The 21399-nt window shown below is 38.8% G+C and overlaps 1 protein-coding gene across 9 annotated transcripts in view; it reads left to right on the top strand.

Annotated features, from left to right (window-relative positions):
- Window positions 1–21399, top strand: part of ARHGAP42 (Rho GTPase activating protein 42) — a 252176-nt gene that overhangs the window by 206839 nt on the left and 23938 nt on the right. For 8 of the 9 annotated variants that reach the window (XM_036324613.1, XM_036324610.1, XM_036324612.1 and 5 more), the window contains 8 exons: window positions 327–427; window positions 2531–2640; window positions 4786–4864; window positions 6237–6276; window positions 18473–18535; window positions 19440–19514; window positions 20159–20243; window positions 21005–21063. In XM_036324613.1, the coding sequence (XP_036180506.1) occupies window positions 327–427; window positions 2531–2640; window positions 4786–4864; window positions 6237–6276; window positions 18473–18535; window positions 19440–19514; window positions 20159–20243; window positions 21005–21063 (612 nt within the window). The remainder of the gene's footprint in view (window positions 1–326; window positions 428–2530; window positions 2641–4785; window positions 4865–6236; window positions 6277–18472; window positions 18536–19439; window positions 19515–20158; window positions 20244–21004; window positions 21064–21399) is intronic. The other variant, XM_036324609.1, reaches the window with a different exon arrangement.

Below are 21399 nucleotides of genomic sequence, written 5' to 3'. Positions count from 1 at the left end.
TGCTCAATTGTTTATTGTAGCATCAAAAACTGAACAGCCCAGCCGGCGTGACTCAGTGGCTGAGCGTCACCTGTGAACCAGGAGGTCGCAGTTCGAGTCCCAGTCGAGGGCACATGCCGGGTTGTGGGCTCCATCCCCAGTGTGGGGCCTGCAGGAGGCAGCCAACTACTGATTCTTTCTCATCATTGATGTTTCTCTCTCTCTCCCTCTCCCTCTCCCTTCCCCTCTGAAATCAATAAACATATATTTTTTAAAAAAGCAAAACTGTACAAATGGGAAAGCTAGTCATTTATTAACAGTCTGTGACGTTTGTTTCCTTGCATTAGGACCACTTGGTTTTACATGGATTAAACATTATTGTACGTACGATAAAGGAAGCAAAACATTTACAATGAGTGTTTCAGAAATGAAATCCAGTGGGAAAATGGTGAGTTTTTGTTTTTATTTTTAACTGAGGTTATTATTTAAGAAATGGACAGCACAAACTGATGAGCAAAAATAGACCCAGAAACATAGAACATTGAACAGACTGTCAAACCTCAGAGGGAAGACAGGGGAGGGTGGGTAGGTGGGGTGGGAAGAGACCAACCAATGAACTTGTATACATATATGCATAATCCATGGATACAGATAATAGGATGGTGAAGGCCTGGGGGGTGGCCGGGGCAGGCTGGGAGAGGTCAGTGGGGGAAAAAGGGGAAACATGTAATACTTTCAACAATAAAGAATTTTTAAAAAAGAATACAAAACACATTAGAAGTTTTAAAAACAAGAAAGAAATGGAAGTAAACAAAAAACCCTTGTTTTTCTAATAAACGTGTACACAGTTTTTAAAAATTGAAAAGCCAGAAAGGTTTCTCTCACTTTGGTGACCTTGATGAGTTAAAAAGAGTGGCCAGGATTTTCCTTTACCATGGCCATGGCATGCTGATAAGCAGCTGAATTAAAGGCTGGGGCCCTGAGGCGCCCTCTCACAACCTGGTAGTGGTTTGTTACTGTGCTGTTGCTTGGCCTGTATCCCAGGAGGGGCTGCCAGTGGCTGGACCAGGCCCAAATCTGCATCTTTTCCCAGGTGGCCTCTGGGGAAGCTGCTTTTGCCCCTGGAACCTTCTCATCTTCTGCCCTGTGTGCTGTTCACTGAACTGCTGGCCCAGCAAAGATTCTCAGGAGAAATTGACCAGTGCCCATTCCCCCCAAAAGTAAATTGGCCACTGAATGTCTCACATGGCTAGTGAACAATATGGAACGTAGTGTACCTTTTTAAAGATCGTTTAGTCTGGCCTTATTTTAACAGATTAGAAAATCAAGATGGTAGAAAGTAAGTGACTCGCCCAACTAATTTGTGGTACAGATCATGGCAGGTAAATGTTGATCCTTGACACATACTCAAATACATCAGTTGAAACTTATTGTGCTTGGGCATTTATTAGAGTCTAATAATTCAAATGGAGAGACATACAATAAAGGACAACATGCCAGAGAAAAAGAAACTTTAGATGGCCACCATCATGAGAAGGCATTAAATGCTATAATCATGCCTAGTTTCTTCTTAAAGGGTTCATAAGAAAAGCTATTGTCAGAAAGGCAGTTTATGTGGCAGCCAGTGAGCTAATATCAAATAGACCCCGCCAAAGTTCTGTTAGTACATCTATGACATTTTCAATAGACAAAAGAATTATTCAGACAGTAGGTAAGCATTCCCCTTAAAATTGGCTGGCATGTCAGGTATAGAAGAAAATTCTTATTTATTGAGCCAATTTTGGATTCTATCCAAAGAGTTTCAGTGTTAGTAGCAGAGTAGCAATTGGTTACCAACAAAGCAATCACATGGTATGTATGATAACAATAGCATCATAGCAATTGTATACCTGAACTTTATTATTTTGATAGCTCTCTCGAGGTTTTTAGCCAGCTATCATTTAATATTATAAGGATCTAATACACAGACACAAACAATACTAATCTCTTAGCAATCTGGGAAATTTTTTTCAGAGCAATGGTGTTGTATCCTGACAAACATTCTGGATATCTATCTAGTCACATTACTGTGACTGTTATTTCACATCTTTTCTAAATTGAACTCCAAAGGCATGTGTATTAGAGTGCAAGTTACATTATAAATAAACCAGAGACCCAATGCACCAAATTCGTGCAAGGGGCTCAACCCTCGAAGCCCTGGCTTCATCCGGAAGGAGGTCCGGAAGGTCATTCAGCTGTCCGGTCTAATTAGCATATTATGCTTTTGTTATAGATATGATGAGGTGGACTAGACAGCCATGTCACAGAATCCTTTGAATGAAACACATATATGCAATGAACCTATTAATGAACAATTTGGAATGTTATACTAGTAATTGGACAGTTGACATTCGGCGGAAAGTCTTGTTTGTAGGACATGGTGTCGTTATGGTCTTGGTATATAACCTGTGCTCTAAGCTTACCTTTCAGTGCAGTGCTTTTAGGCGGAAGACTGAATGTTTTCCGCTTCCCCTGGTCATCGTGATAACATGTGTTCCCCTTCTTGTTGCAGAACGGCCTTGTCACCAGCTCGCCAGAAATGTTTAAATTAAAATCTTGTATCCGACGAAAGACAGATTCAATTGACAAACGATTCTGCTTTGACATAGAAGTAGTTGAAAGGTTTGCGCTTTTCTTTTTACTTTACATTTAGGTGTTTCTGTGTTTAAATATAAATACAAAGCAGCATGCACGTGCTTGTCTCCAATCTCTTTCTAGAAACAGTGTGCATATTTCATTTTTTTACATATTCATTTGACAAATACGTATTGCACGATTCTTTAAAAAAAATAATCAGACACAGAATGCTAGCAAAAAGTAACATAACTCAAAGCAGAATCTGGGAAATCAGTATAAATGACAGACAGCATTAGGGGAAAGTGCATGCCGGAGACTTGGGGACCCCGTCACAGTGAAGGAGCCCGACAGCATGGCCCTGGCTCCTGCGTCAGCCTGTTTGTAGGCGTCAGTGGAGCCTGGGGGCCTTGCTTCTAAGGAATAATAAGCTGGGAATGTCACAAGCTCCTTCAGCCAGTGAAAGGGAGTGTGCGCCCTGTGCCACGCACCTCCCAGGACTCGCTCAGCCACAGCATGTTGGGAGAGACATAAATGTTGTGCACCCGAGTTTATAATTTAGTGGGGATATTTAGCTCTGCTGCTTTCTAGTATCAGTACAAGCTGAAGAGAAACAAAATGAAAAGGAGTGTGCTTCTTGATTTATCTATTCCATGGTCACAATATATACTATACCTTACGTGTACCATGGCTTCTAACTGTCTGGTAGGGCAAGACCCCCATTCTTATGCTTCTTTAATATTGTGTTACCTATGTGGCCCTGTGTTCTCAGATGTTATGAATCTTCTTATTAAGTTTATCTTCCTCTTCAAAACACTCCCTTGGGATTTTTGACTGGAGTTAAGTTTTTTAAATAACTGATGGAGAATTGAACTCCCTTTGAAGATTTACATATTATTTTTTAGATTTATTCTTAGGTATTTTCTTTTTAATTACAGTTTTGGATAGAATTATTTTCATTAGTGAAACTCTTTTTTCAAAATGGTTGAGATTATTGTCTAGAAAGGCTATTATTTTTGTTTATATATGGACTGATAACCAGTGTCGTCGTTGAACTTACTGGTTTTAATAGTTGTGCGGTAGGAATTTCTTGATTTTCTATGTAGACAAACACCAACATGTTAGTGATTTCTCTCTCTCTCTCTTTTATTTATTTATTTAAGCCTTTTCTAGTTATATAACTTTGGGGCACATGGTTAAACTATGCCTTAGTGGTCTCATGTAAAATAAAAATAATAATTACCCACCTCAAAGGAAACAACACAATGCCTGGCACATACTAAACAGCCAGCAAATACTGATCATTGTTATTTTATTCTTGATGTTGTTACACTGGTTCAAAGATAAAATTACCTCGATTTTTATATATGTTTTTTCTTTTCCTGTCTAATGACCTATTTCCTGTTTACAGAAGAGATGTATGCATTTATCATAGTTTTAATTCATTCCAGGTTTTTAAACATACAATATTTAAGTGAAATTTCCTGTTAACTAGGTTAATTCCCCTCGTTTTTGGATTTCATACCTTTTTCTCTCTTATATCAAATTCCTCCCTCCCTTCGCTCACTCAGTCTCTCTTGAAGTACATCTTATTTCAGAATGAGTTCTTGGGAGATAATTATTTTTAAATGAAGTAATTTTAATATTGTGATCATGGTGCAGATAAACCCTTTGGTTTTAGGATCTTCTTAATAATTAACTAGTTATGGTCTGAGGCTTTCCACATTGCTATATACTCATTGTATTTATTTTTAGTGACTAGATTTTACCACATTGGGGTCATAATCTCAGTTTTCCTCATCTTGTAGAATGTTTAGGTGGTTTTGAACTTGGGTGAATGTAGTTATCATCCTTTTAAGTCATTTCAGGGGAAATAATTTGGAACTTCCTCTTTCAGACAGCATTGTACTTGGAACACTAAATTATTTTACTACCTGTGATCATTAGAATGAAAAATATCTGTGTGGGGGTGTGGTTGTATACAGTGATTTTTCAGAAAGATATGTGTAGGTCAATTTTTTCCTTTTGTTCCTTGTCTTTTCTATTTCTTTTCTCTCTTTTCTATTTCTCTTTTCTCTTTCCTGATTTTTCCTCAAATTTTACTTTTATACCTAAGTAAGAATTTTAAAAATCGCAAATGCGTAAAGACATAGCTGGAATAAATTGAAAATATAAAATATTTGTTTTTATTAGGCATGGGATCATCACATTGCAGGCCTTTTCAGAAGCTAACCGGAAACTCTGGCTCGAAGCCATGGATGGGAAAGAACCAGTAAGAATATAACACATTTTATTTAGGTTTTGTTGTTCTAATAATTACAAAGTATGTCTGGGGAAAAAATACATCTGAAATTTTTATATATCTGTAAATATATGAAAATATTAAAATATCAAGTCTGAGGAGTAGAAACTTACTATTTTCCTGATGTTGTCTCGCTCACTGACACACAGCACCAACTTTGTAATTTGTTTCTCAGGAGGACTTTCAGGACTAACACCCTAAAATTATTTATTAAAAATTACTTCTAGTAATTAATTCGGCTTCACTGATTAAATTATTCTATGCAGTTAATAATTATTGAATGCCCGGTCTTTGTCCGGTCTTCGTAATCAGCATGATAAACAAGATGCAGGGTAAGAACTAATCCTTGCTGTCTTATTTGGTAAAACTGCCTGTGAGTTGACATTTTCTTCTCATCCATATCTTTATTTATCTAATAGTTATTTTGATGTTGGCATGATAACTTACAGTTACTAGGGCGTTTTATCTAAAAATAAATAAATTATTAATCACTGTCTGTTTTCTTTATAAAGAACATGGCTTTAGATGGTTAGGGGATGAGCACACAGAGCAACTATGAGGCCACATTCTGTCCCTTGAGAACTGTCCTATAGGTGGCAGAGAACCTGTGAGCAACCTTGTCAAAGTACCTGTGTCACAGCAGAGCTGCACCAAGTGCGGTCTCCAGAGCGTGAGACCATCCCTCACATAGTTTCTGTGCATGATGAGATGAGCGCAGAACTCATGATTAAGCATCCAGAAAATTTTGTACTAATTTGAAGAGGTCATTTTATATTTGTTGAACTTAACGAGAAATTTTGATTTCATATCTACTCTTTATTATGTTTATGATATTTAAATTTTACTGTAATTTACAAAAATAGCAGTCAGTGGTAGAATGAAATTAAACAAAACGATTAGATTTTTCACCACTTAACTGAGAGGCAAGATCTGACCGAGAGCAGACGTAGAAGACAGCGTGGTAGCTCAGCAAGTACACGTTAGGATTGTACGTGCTGAAAAGAACACACTAAGCAGATCATTTGAGTAAGGAGCAAGCAGGTAAAACCCATCATGAGATATTTTATCAAGAAGGGCTGTTATGCATTATGTTAGGGAATAGAATGACACTCGTAAATCAGATGGAAGGAGGTAGAACTCTACCCAGGGCAGGACAGCCAGGGATGAAAGGAATGTTAAGCAAGGTTGGTTACAGGATGGGGAGGTGGCGCTGTGGATGCAGTAGTTGTAGGATCTTGAATCAAGACACTCCTCTGTGGAGCACTGCACCAGTATCACCCTGGTAATCGTCTGTACTGCGTCATTCACTGCAAGTAACTGATGGACTCCCCTTGTTTTTTAGATTTATACCCTGCCTGCCATTATGAGCAAGAAAGAAGAAAGTAAGTTGTTTTTAATAAGTATTTAAATTTTTATCACACAGTTATTTTTAATCACAAAGCTATTATGTGATATTAAGAGTTAGCTCTAGAAAAATGATATTAACACATCTTTGGATGGTGAATAAAATTCATTTAAAGCAGTTTCTCATGTTAAAACTACTAACAACTGATATTATAGTAACCAAAATTAAGTTTTCTTTCTTTGGTGTCTACTTAGAGGTATGTCTCTTGCTCTATCCCAGAAAGAGATTTGAGGCAGTTGATATTTAGCTTGTTTGTTTTTGTTGTTGTTTTTAATGGCAGTAGGAGGGCTTATTTATCTTATTTTCTCTGCTCGAATTTATAAGACTAAAGACTTGGATACTTTATGCTAATTTTAGGAGATTGTGCTCAAGAATCTGGAATGTAAGGACATTGTCTTAGCACATGGGATATGTAAGAACACATGTTATCACTGTATTATTATTGAATCCTTAGCATCAAACCATTCTGAACAGATACACTGTATGTGTTTTCCATTCCATTCTAAATCCTCTTTCATTATCTTCCACCTCTTGCCTTCTTTTACCCTTGATTATTTTAGTATATTTCTTGGTATACTATATGTCATTAGATTACTTGACATTTAAAACTAGTTTGTATGTTTCTAAGATTATTTGTATGTCTTTTAAAGCAATTTCAAATTTTATTTAACTCAATTGACTTTCTCTCATAATGTCTAAATTTATTTTTAAAACAGACTTAATAATCTTGGCTTTTAAATTGCTGTTAAAATACAAGTTAGAGTGGAGTAAATATAAAAACTGGGGAAGCACTCATTTGAAAATCATAAATATTGAGTATATGAAAAAGCCTATATTTTAACTGGAGGAAATTCTTCCTAGAAATTAATTTAAAAAATCACCAAACGAAAATGCACAATTTAAAATAACCTTTAATATTAAAGATTTTTAAAAATACTTTCAGGGTTTATTCTTACATTTCCTTCTCAATTGATAATCAAGGAAAGTGATCAGTATAGAATCTTCTATTATCCACTTGTATCTAATCACAGAAACATTAACCAATGGATTAAGAGTTTTGTAAGTACTGAATGTTAATTCTAAACAATTACCTAAAAAGTAATTTGTTGTATGATTTGCATTTGAGTAGAGTTTGAAATGTGTTTTCCAACATTTGGCCTCATTGTATATCCATTATAAAGACAAATGATCTACTCAGGGATGAATCTTTGAAAACAAGTGAACTTATATATGGTGTTGAATAAGGCTTTTGAATGGAGAAATGGTCAAGTCAGAATATACTTAATACTTAATGTACCTCAGGAACTAGGGTTTCTGTCATAATTAGGAAATTTAAATAAGAAAGTTATCAAATATACTCATGCTGTGATGAAGGGAGAGGTACTTCTTCACGCCATAAAAATTTTCTCTTCTGGAAAACTGCTTTTCTATACTCTAAGCCACCTGAAACATCACTGTACCATCATCTATAATAATAAAAGGGTAATATGCTAATTAGACCAGATGGTGCGACCTTCCGGATGACATCCCGGATGACCTTCTGGACGAAGCCAGGGCTGCAAGGGCCGAGGCAGCATCCAGGGCTGCTGCTGCCGGGGCCAAAGCGGCAGCCAGGGCTGTTGCTGTGGGGGCCAAGGCGGCAGCTGGGGCTGCTGCTGCCTTGGCCCACAGAGATCCTTGCATGAATTTTGTGCATTGGGCCTCTAGTCTATATATAAAAGCCTAAGCAACTGGCTGACCATCCAGTAGCTATGACATGCACTGGCCACCAGGGGGGAAGCTCCTGTGTTGAGTGTCTGCCCCCCTGGTGGTCAGTGCACATCACAGCAACCGGTTGTTCCGTCGTTAGGGTCAATTTGCATATTACCCTCTTATTATAAAGTACTAGAGGCCCAGTTCACAGATCATGCACCTGTGGGGTCCCTCGGCCTGGCCTGCAGGGATCAGACCAAAACCAGCTTTCCGCATCCCCCGAGGGTTCCCGGATTGCAAGAGGGTGCAGGCCAGGCCGAGGGACCCCACTGATGCATGAATCTGTGCACCGGGCCCCCAGTTTGTAAATATAAGATGGTGTGTCCCGAAGTCCATGTATCTATATAATTTCCTACATTCTGGCTTTCTGTATGATGTATTAGTTTCCCACCCAGTTCTCTGGGCTTAGTGTGATAGAACCCATCTCTCCTTCTTAGTGTACTCAATACAGGCCCTCAATGGGATGTGTGTTCAGCACATAATGGCTGTTATTCTTACTCTTAGTGCCAGTAGACTTTGATTGCCAAGGAGAGATTTTGATTATAAAAAGGAATATTTCACTTCCCTTAGCTTTATTAATATGTAGGGCTCAAAGTTATAAATCTTAACCTTAGTTGTAAGCTTTATTTTTATTATTTTATCTTAAGCTATATTTTCTCTTTAAGCCTGTTTTTAATCAACATACAGATCTTATTCAAATTATAAATGTACTAACTTTAAAAAATAAGTTATTTTTATTTAATTATTCCATAAATTTAATAGCATTCAAATTTGATCAATCAAGCTTCTTTAGATCAAGCTATAATTATAAAACTAATAAATTTCATTCTCTAAATGCAAGACCTTAATAAGACAAATTTGTGATTCTGGCTAATATAATCTTCCTGGAAACCTCTGTAATCTAGTAAATTGGCTGATAAATGCAGAGATTAATATTCTTTTAAACATTTTAAACATTCTAAATAAATCACACACAAAATTATGTAATGATTTCAAAATGTTTTACTACATGCCATAAAGCCTACTTATTCAAAATCGCACTTGTTTTTACACATTCTTGGAGATTCAAATGTTCTCACCCAAACAAAATCAACCCCACTCAGTTGAAAAGTCAGGACTATGGTGTGTGCCACCAACTAAAGACACTCAGACACTCTGTAGGTGGCGACTTGGGGATTGCCAGCTTGCACAACAAACAAGGCTTTCTCAGCATCTTTCAATCCAGGCAGCAATGAAGAACCTTTCCCTAAAGTGACCTGCCTCTCAGACTGCCTCTTTATCCAGATCCTCAGATTTTAATTTCCTTTTTGCATGTAATTGTGAATAATCTACATCAACGTCTAAAATTGCCTGGCGGCGTGTTTCAGTGGTTGAGCATTAACCTATGAACCAGGAGGTCACGGTTTGATTCTTGGTCAGGGCACAGGCTGGGTTGTGGGCTTGATCCCAAGTTTGGAGCCATGCAAGAGGAACGTAAAGAGAAACTCATCCCTCTAGATTCTCTCTCATCAATCATTGATGTTTCTATCTCTCCCCCTCCCTTCCTCTCTGAAATGAATAAAAAAAAAATAATATTTATTAATGGCACTGTGAATCTCTTGCTCAGACTGCAATTTTACTCCTTTTCTCTTCTATCATGTGTCTTATAGTGGATACTATTTTTCTATTGATGTATCCTGGGATCTCTAGTGATGACTCATAGGACATATCTGAACACTTGGAAGTATTCCAGATTCAGGAACATGGTCCTGTTAAATTAAGAACAGCAGCCTGTTTCCTTCTTAGCAACACATCCAGAATTTTACTTGTTTCAGTTTAAAATTAGGTTCCAGGGATGGTGAGGATCTCAGACCTCTTTCTTTCTTTACTTTCTTGCTTTCTTTTTTTTTAGTCCTTACCCAAGGATATTTTTCCATTTATTTTTAGAGAGAGTGGAAAAGAGAGGGAAAGACAGAGAGAACTATTGATGTGAGAGAAACATGTCAATTGGTTGCCTCCTTACACGGCCTGATCAGGGCCCGGCTGGAGAGCAGCCTGCAATCCCACCTAGGTACGTGCCCTTGACCAGAATTAAACCTGGGACCCTTCGATCCACAGGCCAATGTTCAGTCTACTGAACCAAACTGGCTAGGACTCAGACCTCTTTCTAAGTCTTGAATAAATCATGCGAGGTCATCATGTTATGAATTCAGAGCAGCTTATATCTTTATGTTTGCCCTGTTTATTGCGATCTCCATTTCCCCTTTTCACATTTGACCCCTCAGAAATGGCTTTATGTCAGTTTCAGTATGTAATTTCTCTCACAATTGGTATTTGAAACCAGATTAGTTTTGATTCATTTTCCACTTTGAGAAGTGCTTTTATGTAGCCTTGTCATTCAGATGGATTCTATTTATCTGAAAATAATCTTGTTTTTCCTTTGAAAACTCAGTTTGGTATGGAATGTGTGTTTTGAGCTGCTGGAGATAATTATGAAGCTTAGAATGGCAAAATAGAAAACTCGGGTAAAAATTTGTTTTTAAAGTCAACCATTAAAAGTTGTCATAATGTCTGGGCTGACAACCCCAAAAGCAACAGGTTAAGAACTATTTCATATCCTAAAATAGGGACATACTGTGAATATACAGAGAGCATATACCATGAAATGAATAATAAAACTAAAATTCTAGAGGGATGAATCTCTCTCTTTACAAGCCTAACATGGAAAGTCTCTCTACTTTGTGGTTACTCTTCACTTACTGTTTTAGAGTAAAGATGCCATAAATAAAACTAGCGTAATTTAACAGAGAAGCAAAGTTTGACTCATCTTATTGAAAAATGCATGAAGTACAAAACCTAACATTAGTCAGTTATAGGATGTTGAATCCACAAACACTTTCCTGGCTGTGAAATATGTCACCATATCCTTTTCTTGGAATTATAAGACTGAGAATTGATTCATCTTGAGAATAGTAAGGCCTGTCATCAATATTAAACAGGTGATACTCAGTAAAGGTGAGAACTAAACAGTTCCTGAAGCCATGCCAGTGGGGATATTTTGTTAAAGGACAGCTTACCATTAGTTCTTCACTATTCTGTATTTGAGCCCATCTTTCAAAGAAACAAATAATCATTGTTGACACACCTTTCTGTCCCAAGACTTCCATCCTGGGACTAATTATTAGCAGGGACAGAGGCAGTTGTCTTTCTTTGTAGGCTTTCTCTCTCTGGCATTCTCTGTTGGTGCCCTGAGCCATGTTCCCACTCGAACATAAGTTTTGTGTGATAGCGTTTTAGCTGGTCCTTCTACCATAGGTTTGGAGAAGGTGGGAATTGTGAAAGAAAAGATTCGTTCTCATGTAATTCAGTTCAACAGCATTCCATTGTGTACCTACTTTATTCCAGTCATTGTGAATAGGTAAAAGGAAGTCCTTTCAAATGAAGTTTCTGCTCATAAAAGTCATAATAAAAGTGTAATGACAGTCAGCTAGCATTCAGTCCTCATGTACAAAACCAAAGGGATTGGGCCAGAAGACACTTGCAAAAGTTCCCAGTAGCTCTGAATTTCTGCCACTATGTGTTTCCGTGACTTCCCGTGAGTACCCAGGAAGTGTGTCCCAGCAATAAACAGAAAGATTAAGCTCATTCTACATGTCCTAGGCGATTGACATCCCATCACAAATGCTTTTGAACTTCATGCTGCTGTGTAGATAGTTTACTCTGGAAATTCTCAGATGTCTCTTGGTTATAGCCTCCTCCTTCACCACATCCTCCCCCAGGCCCTTGAGCAAATGCAGTTTTGTTTCTATCACTGAGACCAGGAAGAGGGTCAGATCCAAAGTGCACCTCCTGAGCGGAGCCAGGAAGAGGGAACAGCCTGGGCCAAGGCTGTGGAGAGCTACCTGCTCGCCCTTTAGGGAGAAGAGAAAGGGTTCTTCGCTTATCACAAACACCAGCAAATGCACTCATTTCTCTCTTCTGTTTCTTTCAAGCCCATGTAGTATGGTTGTCTGTGATAAGGGGCCCTTTAATCTGAAATGACAGATTAGAAAAGTGAATTAGAAACGAAAGACAAGTGTTGCTTTGTTTTGTCAACCCTGAGAATGTACTGTGAGGCCAAGTAGATTACATCTGTAAGGACATTCTGGGTTTTTAATTACTGGGAAGTGGAAGGTACAAGGACTTTTGCTTTGTTAGTTGTATGGAAGACTATTCTTTTTCCCCCCCTCATGGTTGTGTGAATTCTGTTGAAATTAATAGCTTTTATGCTGCCAAGCTGCCTATAGAAACTTTATTTGTTTTCAGTAAAAGCGTTAAGCCCTGAATAGTTTCCAGAGGGGAGGAAACACATACACAATGCTTACACTTAACTTTCGATTGAATAAGTAATGTTTTTTTAAGTTAGCCTGTCTTCTGCTTCTACCTCTGAAGGCCAAGTATCATCATTGTTATAGGATTTCAGCTCCAGGAATTTGGGGGTAGTTGCATTCTGCATTTTCCTCTGGCCCTCTCTGGGACAGGGAGATACAAGGCTGGGGCGGTGGCCCTGTGAGGAGGTGATAAAAGTAGCTCCCATTAGCTGAAAAGCTCTAATGCTTCTCGAAGCCTCAGAGAGGGTACTTGAGCAAGCCAGCCACTACCAAGCCATCAATCAGGAAGCATATTTGGCTGTCTGTTCTGGTCAGCATCGAGCCCTGATTCAGCAATCCTTACTCAACCTTCCTCTACTGTTGGAGCTGGAATCCCCTGTCCTCCACTAAACAAGAATTACGGTAAATTATAATAATATTGTCCTCCACTAAGTGAGAATTACGGTAAATTGTAACTGTCATGGTGTGAGGTGTGATTTGATTTATTAAGAACACTTTCCATTGGCATTTCATTGGAACACTAGGGAGTTCCTACTTTTTTCTTTTTTGAGCTCTGGAGAACGGATTTGTGTTGAATTCTCGTTAGCACTGACATTAAGTCTACTAACCCCTTCATGGCTGTGGAAGGTTGCTCGCTTTCCTTCATGCAATTTGTGTTTGCCCCTGACGTCCCCCTGACTACTCCATGTGACTGGCTTTCTATCAGCCACTGGGAGACAAAGTAGCCTGTTTCTGCCGGGTTACCCTCTTCTCGGCCCTCAGCAGAAAGTTCTGGGTGCTTGCGTGAAGGCGCTGGTGAGTAGTAGTTGGCAAGGCAGCCATGAATGGGCAGTGCCACAGCTGCCCTTTGCTGCCTTGCTACATGCATTGACAAGGCAGTAGCTGAGGAAAAAATGGATGTAGTATTCCAGTCAAGCAAGGAAGTTGACTGTGGCATTGCCTTTATTTATTTAGTCCTTTTTGTCATAGCAAACTGTGTAAGTTATCCATTATTAAATCAGACTGGCCAGCTTCTGCTGTAATAACAGATGATCCTCAAATCTCAGAGGCTTACCAAAGTGAGCTTCATTGCTGATCATGATGCGGGTCTGTCCTGGTCAGCCGTGGCTCCAACCTGGTACAGTGTCCAACATAGGAACCCAAGCTCATGGAGTGGCCTCTCCCAGTATCATTGTTGATTTCATGCCAGAGGGAAAAAGAACCTGGCAGGCTACATACTGGTTCTCAGGGTCTGCTGGATAATGATGTGTGTCACCCCCATTCATATTTCATGGGCTAGCGCATATCCCAGGGGCAAGCTGACTTTGAGGGAGCTGAATAATGTGATCTTCCTGTAGGAAGGGGCAACATATATGGGTGGACAGTGATTCCAGATGACTTCAGTCTATTCAGTTCCAGTGAAGAGGATGTGTTTGTTCATTGTGATTTGTTGAGTGTAATGAGAATGTAGGGACATTTCTTAATATACAACTTATTTTTTCAGTGGCCAGCTAGATTCACGGGCCCGAATGGGTTATGCCTGGTCTGTGTTTGTTTAAAGAAACAGCCCTAGCCAGTTTGGCTCAGTGGGTACAGTGTTGGCCTGTGGACTGAAGGGTCCCGGGTTTGATTCTGGTCAAAGACACATGCCCAGGTTGTGGGTTCCATCCCCAGTAGGGGACTTGCAGGAGACAGCAGATCACTGGTTCTCTCTCATCATTGATGGTTCTATCTCTCTCTCCCTCTCCCTTCCTCTCTGAAATCAATAAAAATATATTTTTAAAAGAGAAACAGATCATTACTCTAGCCCCAAATACTTTAGAATAAGTAATATGTATGCCTCTTTGAAAAATAACACTCCTGGCAGATAATTCTTCAAGCCCCAGTGACTGTGGCTGTGCCCAGAAAATACCTTGTTCATGTATTTTACACATGTAGGTTTTTATATTCTCCCATAGCCAATAATGATGGTTATGGTGATAGCCAATACTTCTGTAGCACTTACTATATTCCAAGTACTGTTCATTCTATGACTTGTGCAGATGTTACTGTATTCCATCTGTGAATAGCCCTCTGGAGACTTACTGCTATTATCCTTACTGTGTAGAAGAGGAAACTGAGGCACAGAGCTATTAAAACTGCATAGTAACAACTGATAAGTGGGAGAGTAACCACTGTCCTTTCATCTGGTTAGAACTAATGACTGACATCTTTCATCATTTCTTCTGTTTTCATTCATATCGCGGTGATGTGTGGACAGGTGCACATGGAGAAGGAAACTAGCATTTAATTAGGTTAGGAGTTCTTCAGTGCTTCATATGGTTTTATCTTTATCTTACTACAAACATTTAACATGTAATCTTATTTCTCTCAATTTATAAATGAAAGAACTAGAGTCCATAAAAGTTCGTAGGCACATTCCCATTCATGCAGTGAAGTAGAGCTGAGACACAACCCAGGTTTCCTTGGCTCCAAACAAAGCTGGGTGCCATCTCTACACAATGGAACCTCCCTATACTCTTTTAGGCAGTAGCAAAGGACATTCAAAATAAAAAACAACAAAAATATTGCAGGGTCTTCTTTAAGAAGAAGGAGAAGGAGAAAAAGATTAAAAATGTGAACAATAAAATGACAATACATATCCATCAACAATGGAATCTAAAAATCAAAATAAACAAAGAATCTAATGAACAAAATAAACTGATGAATAAAGTAGAACCAGGGGCATGGAAACATGGAACAGACTGATGAATCTCAGAGGGAAGAGGGGAGAAGGGGACAAGAAGAGATATGCAAAGAACGAATATGTATATATGCATTACCCATGGACACAAACAATAGGGTGGTGAAGGCCTGGAGCAGGATAGGATCTGGGTGAAGGAGGGCAATGTGTGGGGGGGGAAGGGGGGGGGAAGAGGGACAGCTGTAATACTCTCAACAATAAAGATTTAAAAAAAAAAACACAAAAAAAACCCAAAAAGCACAGAAAAGAAACAAAATAGAAATGCATGGTTATCTTTGCCAGTATACGATATTCTTCCACATCTCTAAATTGATTGATAGTGTTTTGTTTACTGAAGTGAATAGAACTAAAGACAAGACCCATGGACACATCATGACAGCGGTACCATGGGATGACCTGGCAGGCAGACTCCATGTCTGTAAGATTGTATTCTTCATAATGAGCCTGTCAGATCTGTGTGTTAGCACAGACTGGGGGTATTGCTGCCAAACAGCCCAGTATACCTTCAGGATGTAGCCTGGTTATTGCTTATTTTTCTCAAAATGGATGCTTAAATTCTGTTTCTATCTATCACAATTATCTTCACTCATTTTGCCACAGGCAAGTTTTATTGAAACTTTTTAAAAATGCTTTTCTCTTAAATTTATTTTATTGAAAAGTTGAACAATGTGACCTCAAGAAGCAAACATTATAAATGTCAGGAACTTACAGTTTTAATTGGTACAAAAATGCTAGTGCATTGTTTTTTCCTAAAATTGCATTTTGGGGGCTCAGTGTTTATTGTTTAAAATTAAAATTAGTAATTGATTCCTCATTTCTTTATTTGTTTTATACTAGAGGCCCAGTGCACGAAATTCATGCACTGGGGTGGGTGTGTGGGGGGGTGTCCCTCAGCCCAGCCTGCACCCTGTCCAATCTGGGACCCCTCAGGATTGTCTGACTGCTCAACATGGATTTAGGTCCCTGTGGGATTGGGCCTAAACTGACAGTCGGACATCCCTCTCACAATCCAGACTGCTGGCTCCCAACCACTCACCTGCCTGTCTTCCTGATTCCCCCAAAGCACTTCTGCCTGCCAGCCTGATCACCCCCTAACCACTCCCCTGCCAGCCTGATCGATACCTAACTGCTCCCCTGCTGGCCCGATTGCCCCCAACTACCCTCCCCTGCCAGCCGGTCACCCCAACTGCCCTCCCCTGCTGCCCTGGTCACCCCCAACTGCCTTCCCCTGCAGGCCTGGCCACCCCCAAGTTCCCTCCCCTGCTGGCCTTGTTGCCCCTAACTGCCATCCCCTGCTGGCCATCTTGTTGTGGCCATCTTTGACCACATGGGGGCAGCCATCTTGTGTGAGGGTGTGACAGTCAATTTGCATATTATCTATTTAATATATAGGATTGGTTCCTCACCTCTCCATTCACTTGTTTTCCTATGTCCAAAAACTACTTTAAAAATTTCAGAACGTATCATGTATAAAATGCTTCACTTAGCGTTTTGGATTATTGGAAACAAGCAATCACTGCATGGTGTCCTAAGGAGCTACCCTCATGTGGGAGTCAACTCTAATAGATGCTTATTTCATGGCCATTCATTCTTGTGTGTTGAGTTCACCCAAAGCATTCACTGATTTCTATTCACTTGACGTAGGCACCGGGGACACATACATAAATGAGCCAGTTGCTATTGGTGACAGCATGTATTTTAGTTTTGGCGTTTTTACATTTTTTAATCTATTGATTTTTTTAATTTCTAAGGAAGTAATTTTATTTTTTTAAGTATTAGATAGTTCCAAAGCCCAATGAATAAAAATGATCATTTCTATCTTTGTCCTCTTCTTTTTTACTTGCAGTTTGTATGTAAAAAAAGTTGAGTTCTTTCCTAGGAAAAAAAAACACCCTCATATTATTATATTTTAAGAAATTGGGTCAGATCATATGGTACTTATCTTTCTCTGACTGGCTTAATTCATTTAGTACAATGTTCTCCAGGCCCATCCATGCTGTCGCAAAGGGTAACAAACTGAACTAACAAGCAAAGTAGAGACAGACTCATAGATAAAGAGCAGGCAGACTGCTCTGGTGTGTGAGAGGGGGTGGTGGGGGCAGGCAGAGAGTGTTGGAGGGGTGGAGGGATTGAGCAAGAAAGAAAAGAGAAAGAACTTAGGGACACTGACAACAGTATGGTGATTGCAGGGAGGGGGGTAGGGAGTTGTAAGAGGGGATAGTGATGGAAAATAGAAAACTGGGGAAAAAAAGAAATTGGTTCATATCATCCTGTAGATTACTTTTTCACCTAGTAACATATAATAGACATTCTTTCTTTTCAGTACCTTGGGGGTTTTTTTGGGCCAAAGGTTTCTCAAACCTTTCAGCTAATTCCCATTTCAGTGGTTTTCTATGTGCAGGATTTCTTCAAATTTTTTGCCTGTTGGTGGCACCCCTTCTTGATTTTTTTTTTAGCATGTTGAGCTACATGAATTTGTTTAATCTATCATCTTTAAATGGAAGCCACTTTTAATTTTTCATTAGTTCGAGTTGTCTGCATATGTTATTATTTGGGAATATTAAGAAATGCCATATCGCCACCACATGCGATGAAAATTTTTATTAGAGTACAAAAAATTTTTTGAGTTTTTCTTCTCAATGTTACTTAGTATTATTAAATCCTTTCTGTTTAAACAAGTAACCTAATTTTATCAGGCCATAAAACCTCAAAAATCTGATTTTAAAGAAAATCTGGCATAAAGCAATGAAAATAAATAGCTATTTCACAATGTAATAATAATCTTTGGGGGATTTTTAGTGGACTGACTAAGGTTATTTTGAATTATTTTGAATACGGTACAAAATATAATAAGAAAGATCTCTGGACTTGGAATCAAGAGAAGTTTAGAATCCTGGCTCTAGAGCTTAGAACAACAACAACAAAAAATGAAGTTTCCAGCAACCCAGTGAATCATTTTAAAATTAAAGCTTTCTCTCTACATCATAATGTTGTTTTGAGAATCCCATGTGACTGGCTTTGTAATAGAGTTACTAACACACAATAAAAGTTCATTCTTATTACATTTTGCTTTTATCATCTGTGAAAACCTGTAATGAAGGATGTTGCTAATTTTAGAGAAAATGGAAGGGATCAATGTAACATTCACTTTCTGAAAGGATTTGTGTTTCTAATGAAGCGAGTTCATGCAATAACTTTGGTGAGTGTGAACCACCCTCCTCAGCTTCTACCACATGTGAAAAGTCAGGCTCTATCCAAAACCACCATTAAACCATAAAACGACAGAGGCAAATGAAGGGGAAATGTAAGTTCAGCATGAACACTTAAAATGATTTTCTCTTCTTTTTCAGTGTACTTAAATGAAGCAGGGTTCAACTTTGTGAGAAAATGCATTCAAGCTGTGGAAACAAGAGGTCAGTACACCTGACAGGTGTATCGCTGCTGTCGTGTGGCCCATTCTTATATAGAAATGCTCAGAAAATGAGGTGTATTTAGCCAGTGACATGAGATTAATTTAAAAAATTCTGTGATTATATAAATACATAAATAGTTTTACTTTGAGCTTCAGTTACTCAAAAATCATCCTATAAACATACTTAGTAACATCTTCCAAAATAGCCTGTTTACTTCTTATTAATGGACTTATTATTGTAAGTACCCCTTTAGTTTTTTTTTTTTTTTCTGCTTTAAGGAGGTCAGTAACATTCCTAAGTAGCTTGTGTTCAGCCCCTCCTTCCCTATATGATTTCCTTCAGTGATTTCAGCACCTTCCTCACTCTAGTTGTGACCTCTCTCCTGAAGCCCACCCTAGTGGTCTGTGAGGCAATTGCACTTCCAGGAAAACGGGTCTAAAGCAAAATTCGTATTGGGCTGTGGAGTTCTTTAAACTTAGATTCAGATTTTGGTCCTGCCACTTAGAAGTGTTGAGACGTTAAGTAGGTTTCTTGTATTCTTTGAATCTGTTTCCTCACCGTTACAGTGAAGATAAAAATGCCACAAAACTGTTCAACATGCAGAACTCCGTGACCGAAGAAATAGATGAGCGATGCTATTTCATATTCATACTCAAGTCGTGGGGAATAGGCAGGTGTACTTTGCTACTTTGATTGATCTTCAAAGACTTTCAAATCACTGTTCAGTGTCTGCTCTGAGAAATATATGTCTGGTGGGTGTTTCCAGGGAGGTTTGATAAAGTGAGATCACAAAATTGGATAAGCAGCTTTCGGATTCTGTGTAGGCATATACCTGAGTTTTTAACATTCTGTACTTGGGAAGCTGTCTCAAGCCGTTTTCTTGTGATTTTTTTCTTCCCATTAGGCATCACAATTTTAGGCCTCTACCGAATAGGAGGAGTGAACTCCAAAGTTCAGAAACTCATGAACACCACATTTTGTAAGTTTTGGATGAGGCGGTTACTTAATTAATTTTTGTATTCTTACAGATAATCCAAACCATAGGTGTGGGGTTTTTTTGTTATTGTTTTATTTTTTTAGATATGGCCTATTGCTTATCCTTGAGTATTTTCAAGTAATATTTTGTATTCAGTTTTCAATGTTCAGTTATAATAGATGAACAATCAGAATTGGAGAGGGGGGCTTTTTATGATGTTGGACTTTCTCTGTCGTGGCCTTTGATTAGCTAGAGTTGCAGTGAGATTTATGGCTGCTGGATTCAGATTGCCTGGCTTGGAATCCAGCTCAGCCACTGGAAAGCTTTGTGGTTGTGGGGAATTTGCTTAACCTTTCAGTGCCTCAGCCTCCTCATTTATAAACTGGAGATAATAATAGTTCCTGCCTCATTAAGAGTTGTGAGGACTGGAAATTTTAATTCACATGATGTACTTCGAGGCATGGTGGACGCTCTGTGATGTTAGCCATTAGCAACAATTTGACTTGGGAAACTATTATTCCACAAGAAATAGTTGAGGGTTAGTGCCCCTTTGTTAGATCTACTTACTTTTTTGTCCCTGTTTTCTTAATGGTGCAAGTGGTATTTTTGATGGGACGATTTAAATATTTTACTTTTATTCTCTTTAGCTCCCAAATCCCCTCCTGATATGGACATTGATATTGAACTATGGGATAATAAGACAATAACAAGTGGACTGAAAAACTACCTCAGGTGAGCAGGGTTAACGGCGGACACTCTGTGGTGCCCTCTCCCTGGATCGGCCGTCACCTGGGGATGCCACGCCGTGTGCGAGCTCCACCCCATGAGGTGGTAATGTTTTTAATGTTTAGTGTTCTGGAACTTATCCTTGATTTCTCAAATAATAAACTTAAAAGGCTAAAGTATCTTATGAATACTAAGTAATTTCTGTTTCATGGTAAATTTTTTTAAAATATATTTTTATTGATTTCAGAGAGGAATGGAGAGGGAGAGATAGAAACATCAATGATGAGAGAGAATCATTGATCAGCTGCCTCCTGCATGCTTCCACTAGGGACCGAGCCCACAAGCCAGGCATGTGCCCTTGACCGGAATCAAACCCGAGACCTTTCAGTCTGCAGGCCAACGCTCTATCCACTGAACCAAACTGGCCAGGGCTGTTTCATACTAAATTTGAATGTAGGGTTCACATGTATTTCTTACAAATAAGCTGAAATTGAAAGTTATTTTTCTTAAAATATTATCCCCATATCTGAGAGGAGTTTTACTCACAAAGTGAAAAATGGTCCCTGGGCCTCCCGTTTTAACATCATAATTGTAGCTAGAAGTGCTAAGCAGCATTGGGTCTCTGAGGTCTGCGTTGTAGCACTTCCTGGAGCCTCCCTACTTGGACTTAATCCTGCAGCCTGACCACCAGTTGCCAGGAAGCACCGCGAGTCCAGGGAAATAAAGAGATGCTGCCGTTGTAAAGGATGCTTTGTTCTCTGTTGCAGGTGCCTTGCAGAACCACTAATGACCTACAAGTTGCACAAAGATTTTATTCTTGCTGTTAGTAAGTATGCTTCCATTGATGTCGTTCTATGCTGTATTACTTAGAAGTATAACTTTAAACCAACTAGTTAAGACTTCTCTACATATTAAGAAATTGTCAATGTGTTACTTAATATGGTTTATTAATAAATAAGAAATTGCAGGATGAACTAAAATATTTTGTCATTTAATAAGACCTCATTGGAGTGACATTCTAGTGTGATCAGCAAAAGCTGTGAGAAATTATTCACATTATATTTTACTTGGATTGATGGAGACCAGTTTTTTACAAGAGCAACTTTATGGTTAAATAGATAAGACCACAAATATGTACACTCAGTTATGCCACTACCATACA

The sequence above is a fragment of the Myotis myotis genome, unplaced genomic scaffold (assembly GCF_014108235.1).
Source record: "Myotis myotis isolate mMyoMyo1 unplaced genomic scaffold, mMyoMyo1.p scaffold_m19_p_10, whole genome shotgun sequence".
In the NCBI taxonomy this organism is placed as follows: domain Eukaryota; kingdom Metazoa; phylum Chordata; class Mammalia; order Chiroptera; family Vespertilionidae; genus Myotis; species Myotis myotis.
The sequence above is the reverse complement of the archived record's forward strand: the minus strand, read 5'-3'. Positions and strand labels throughout refer to the sequence as shown.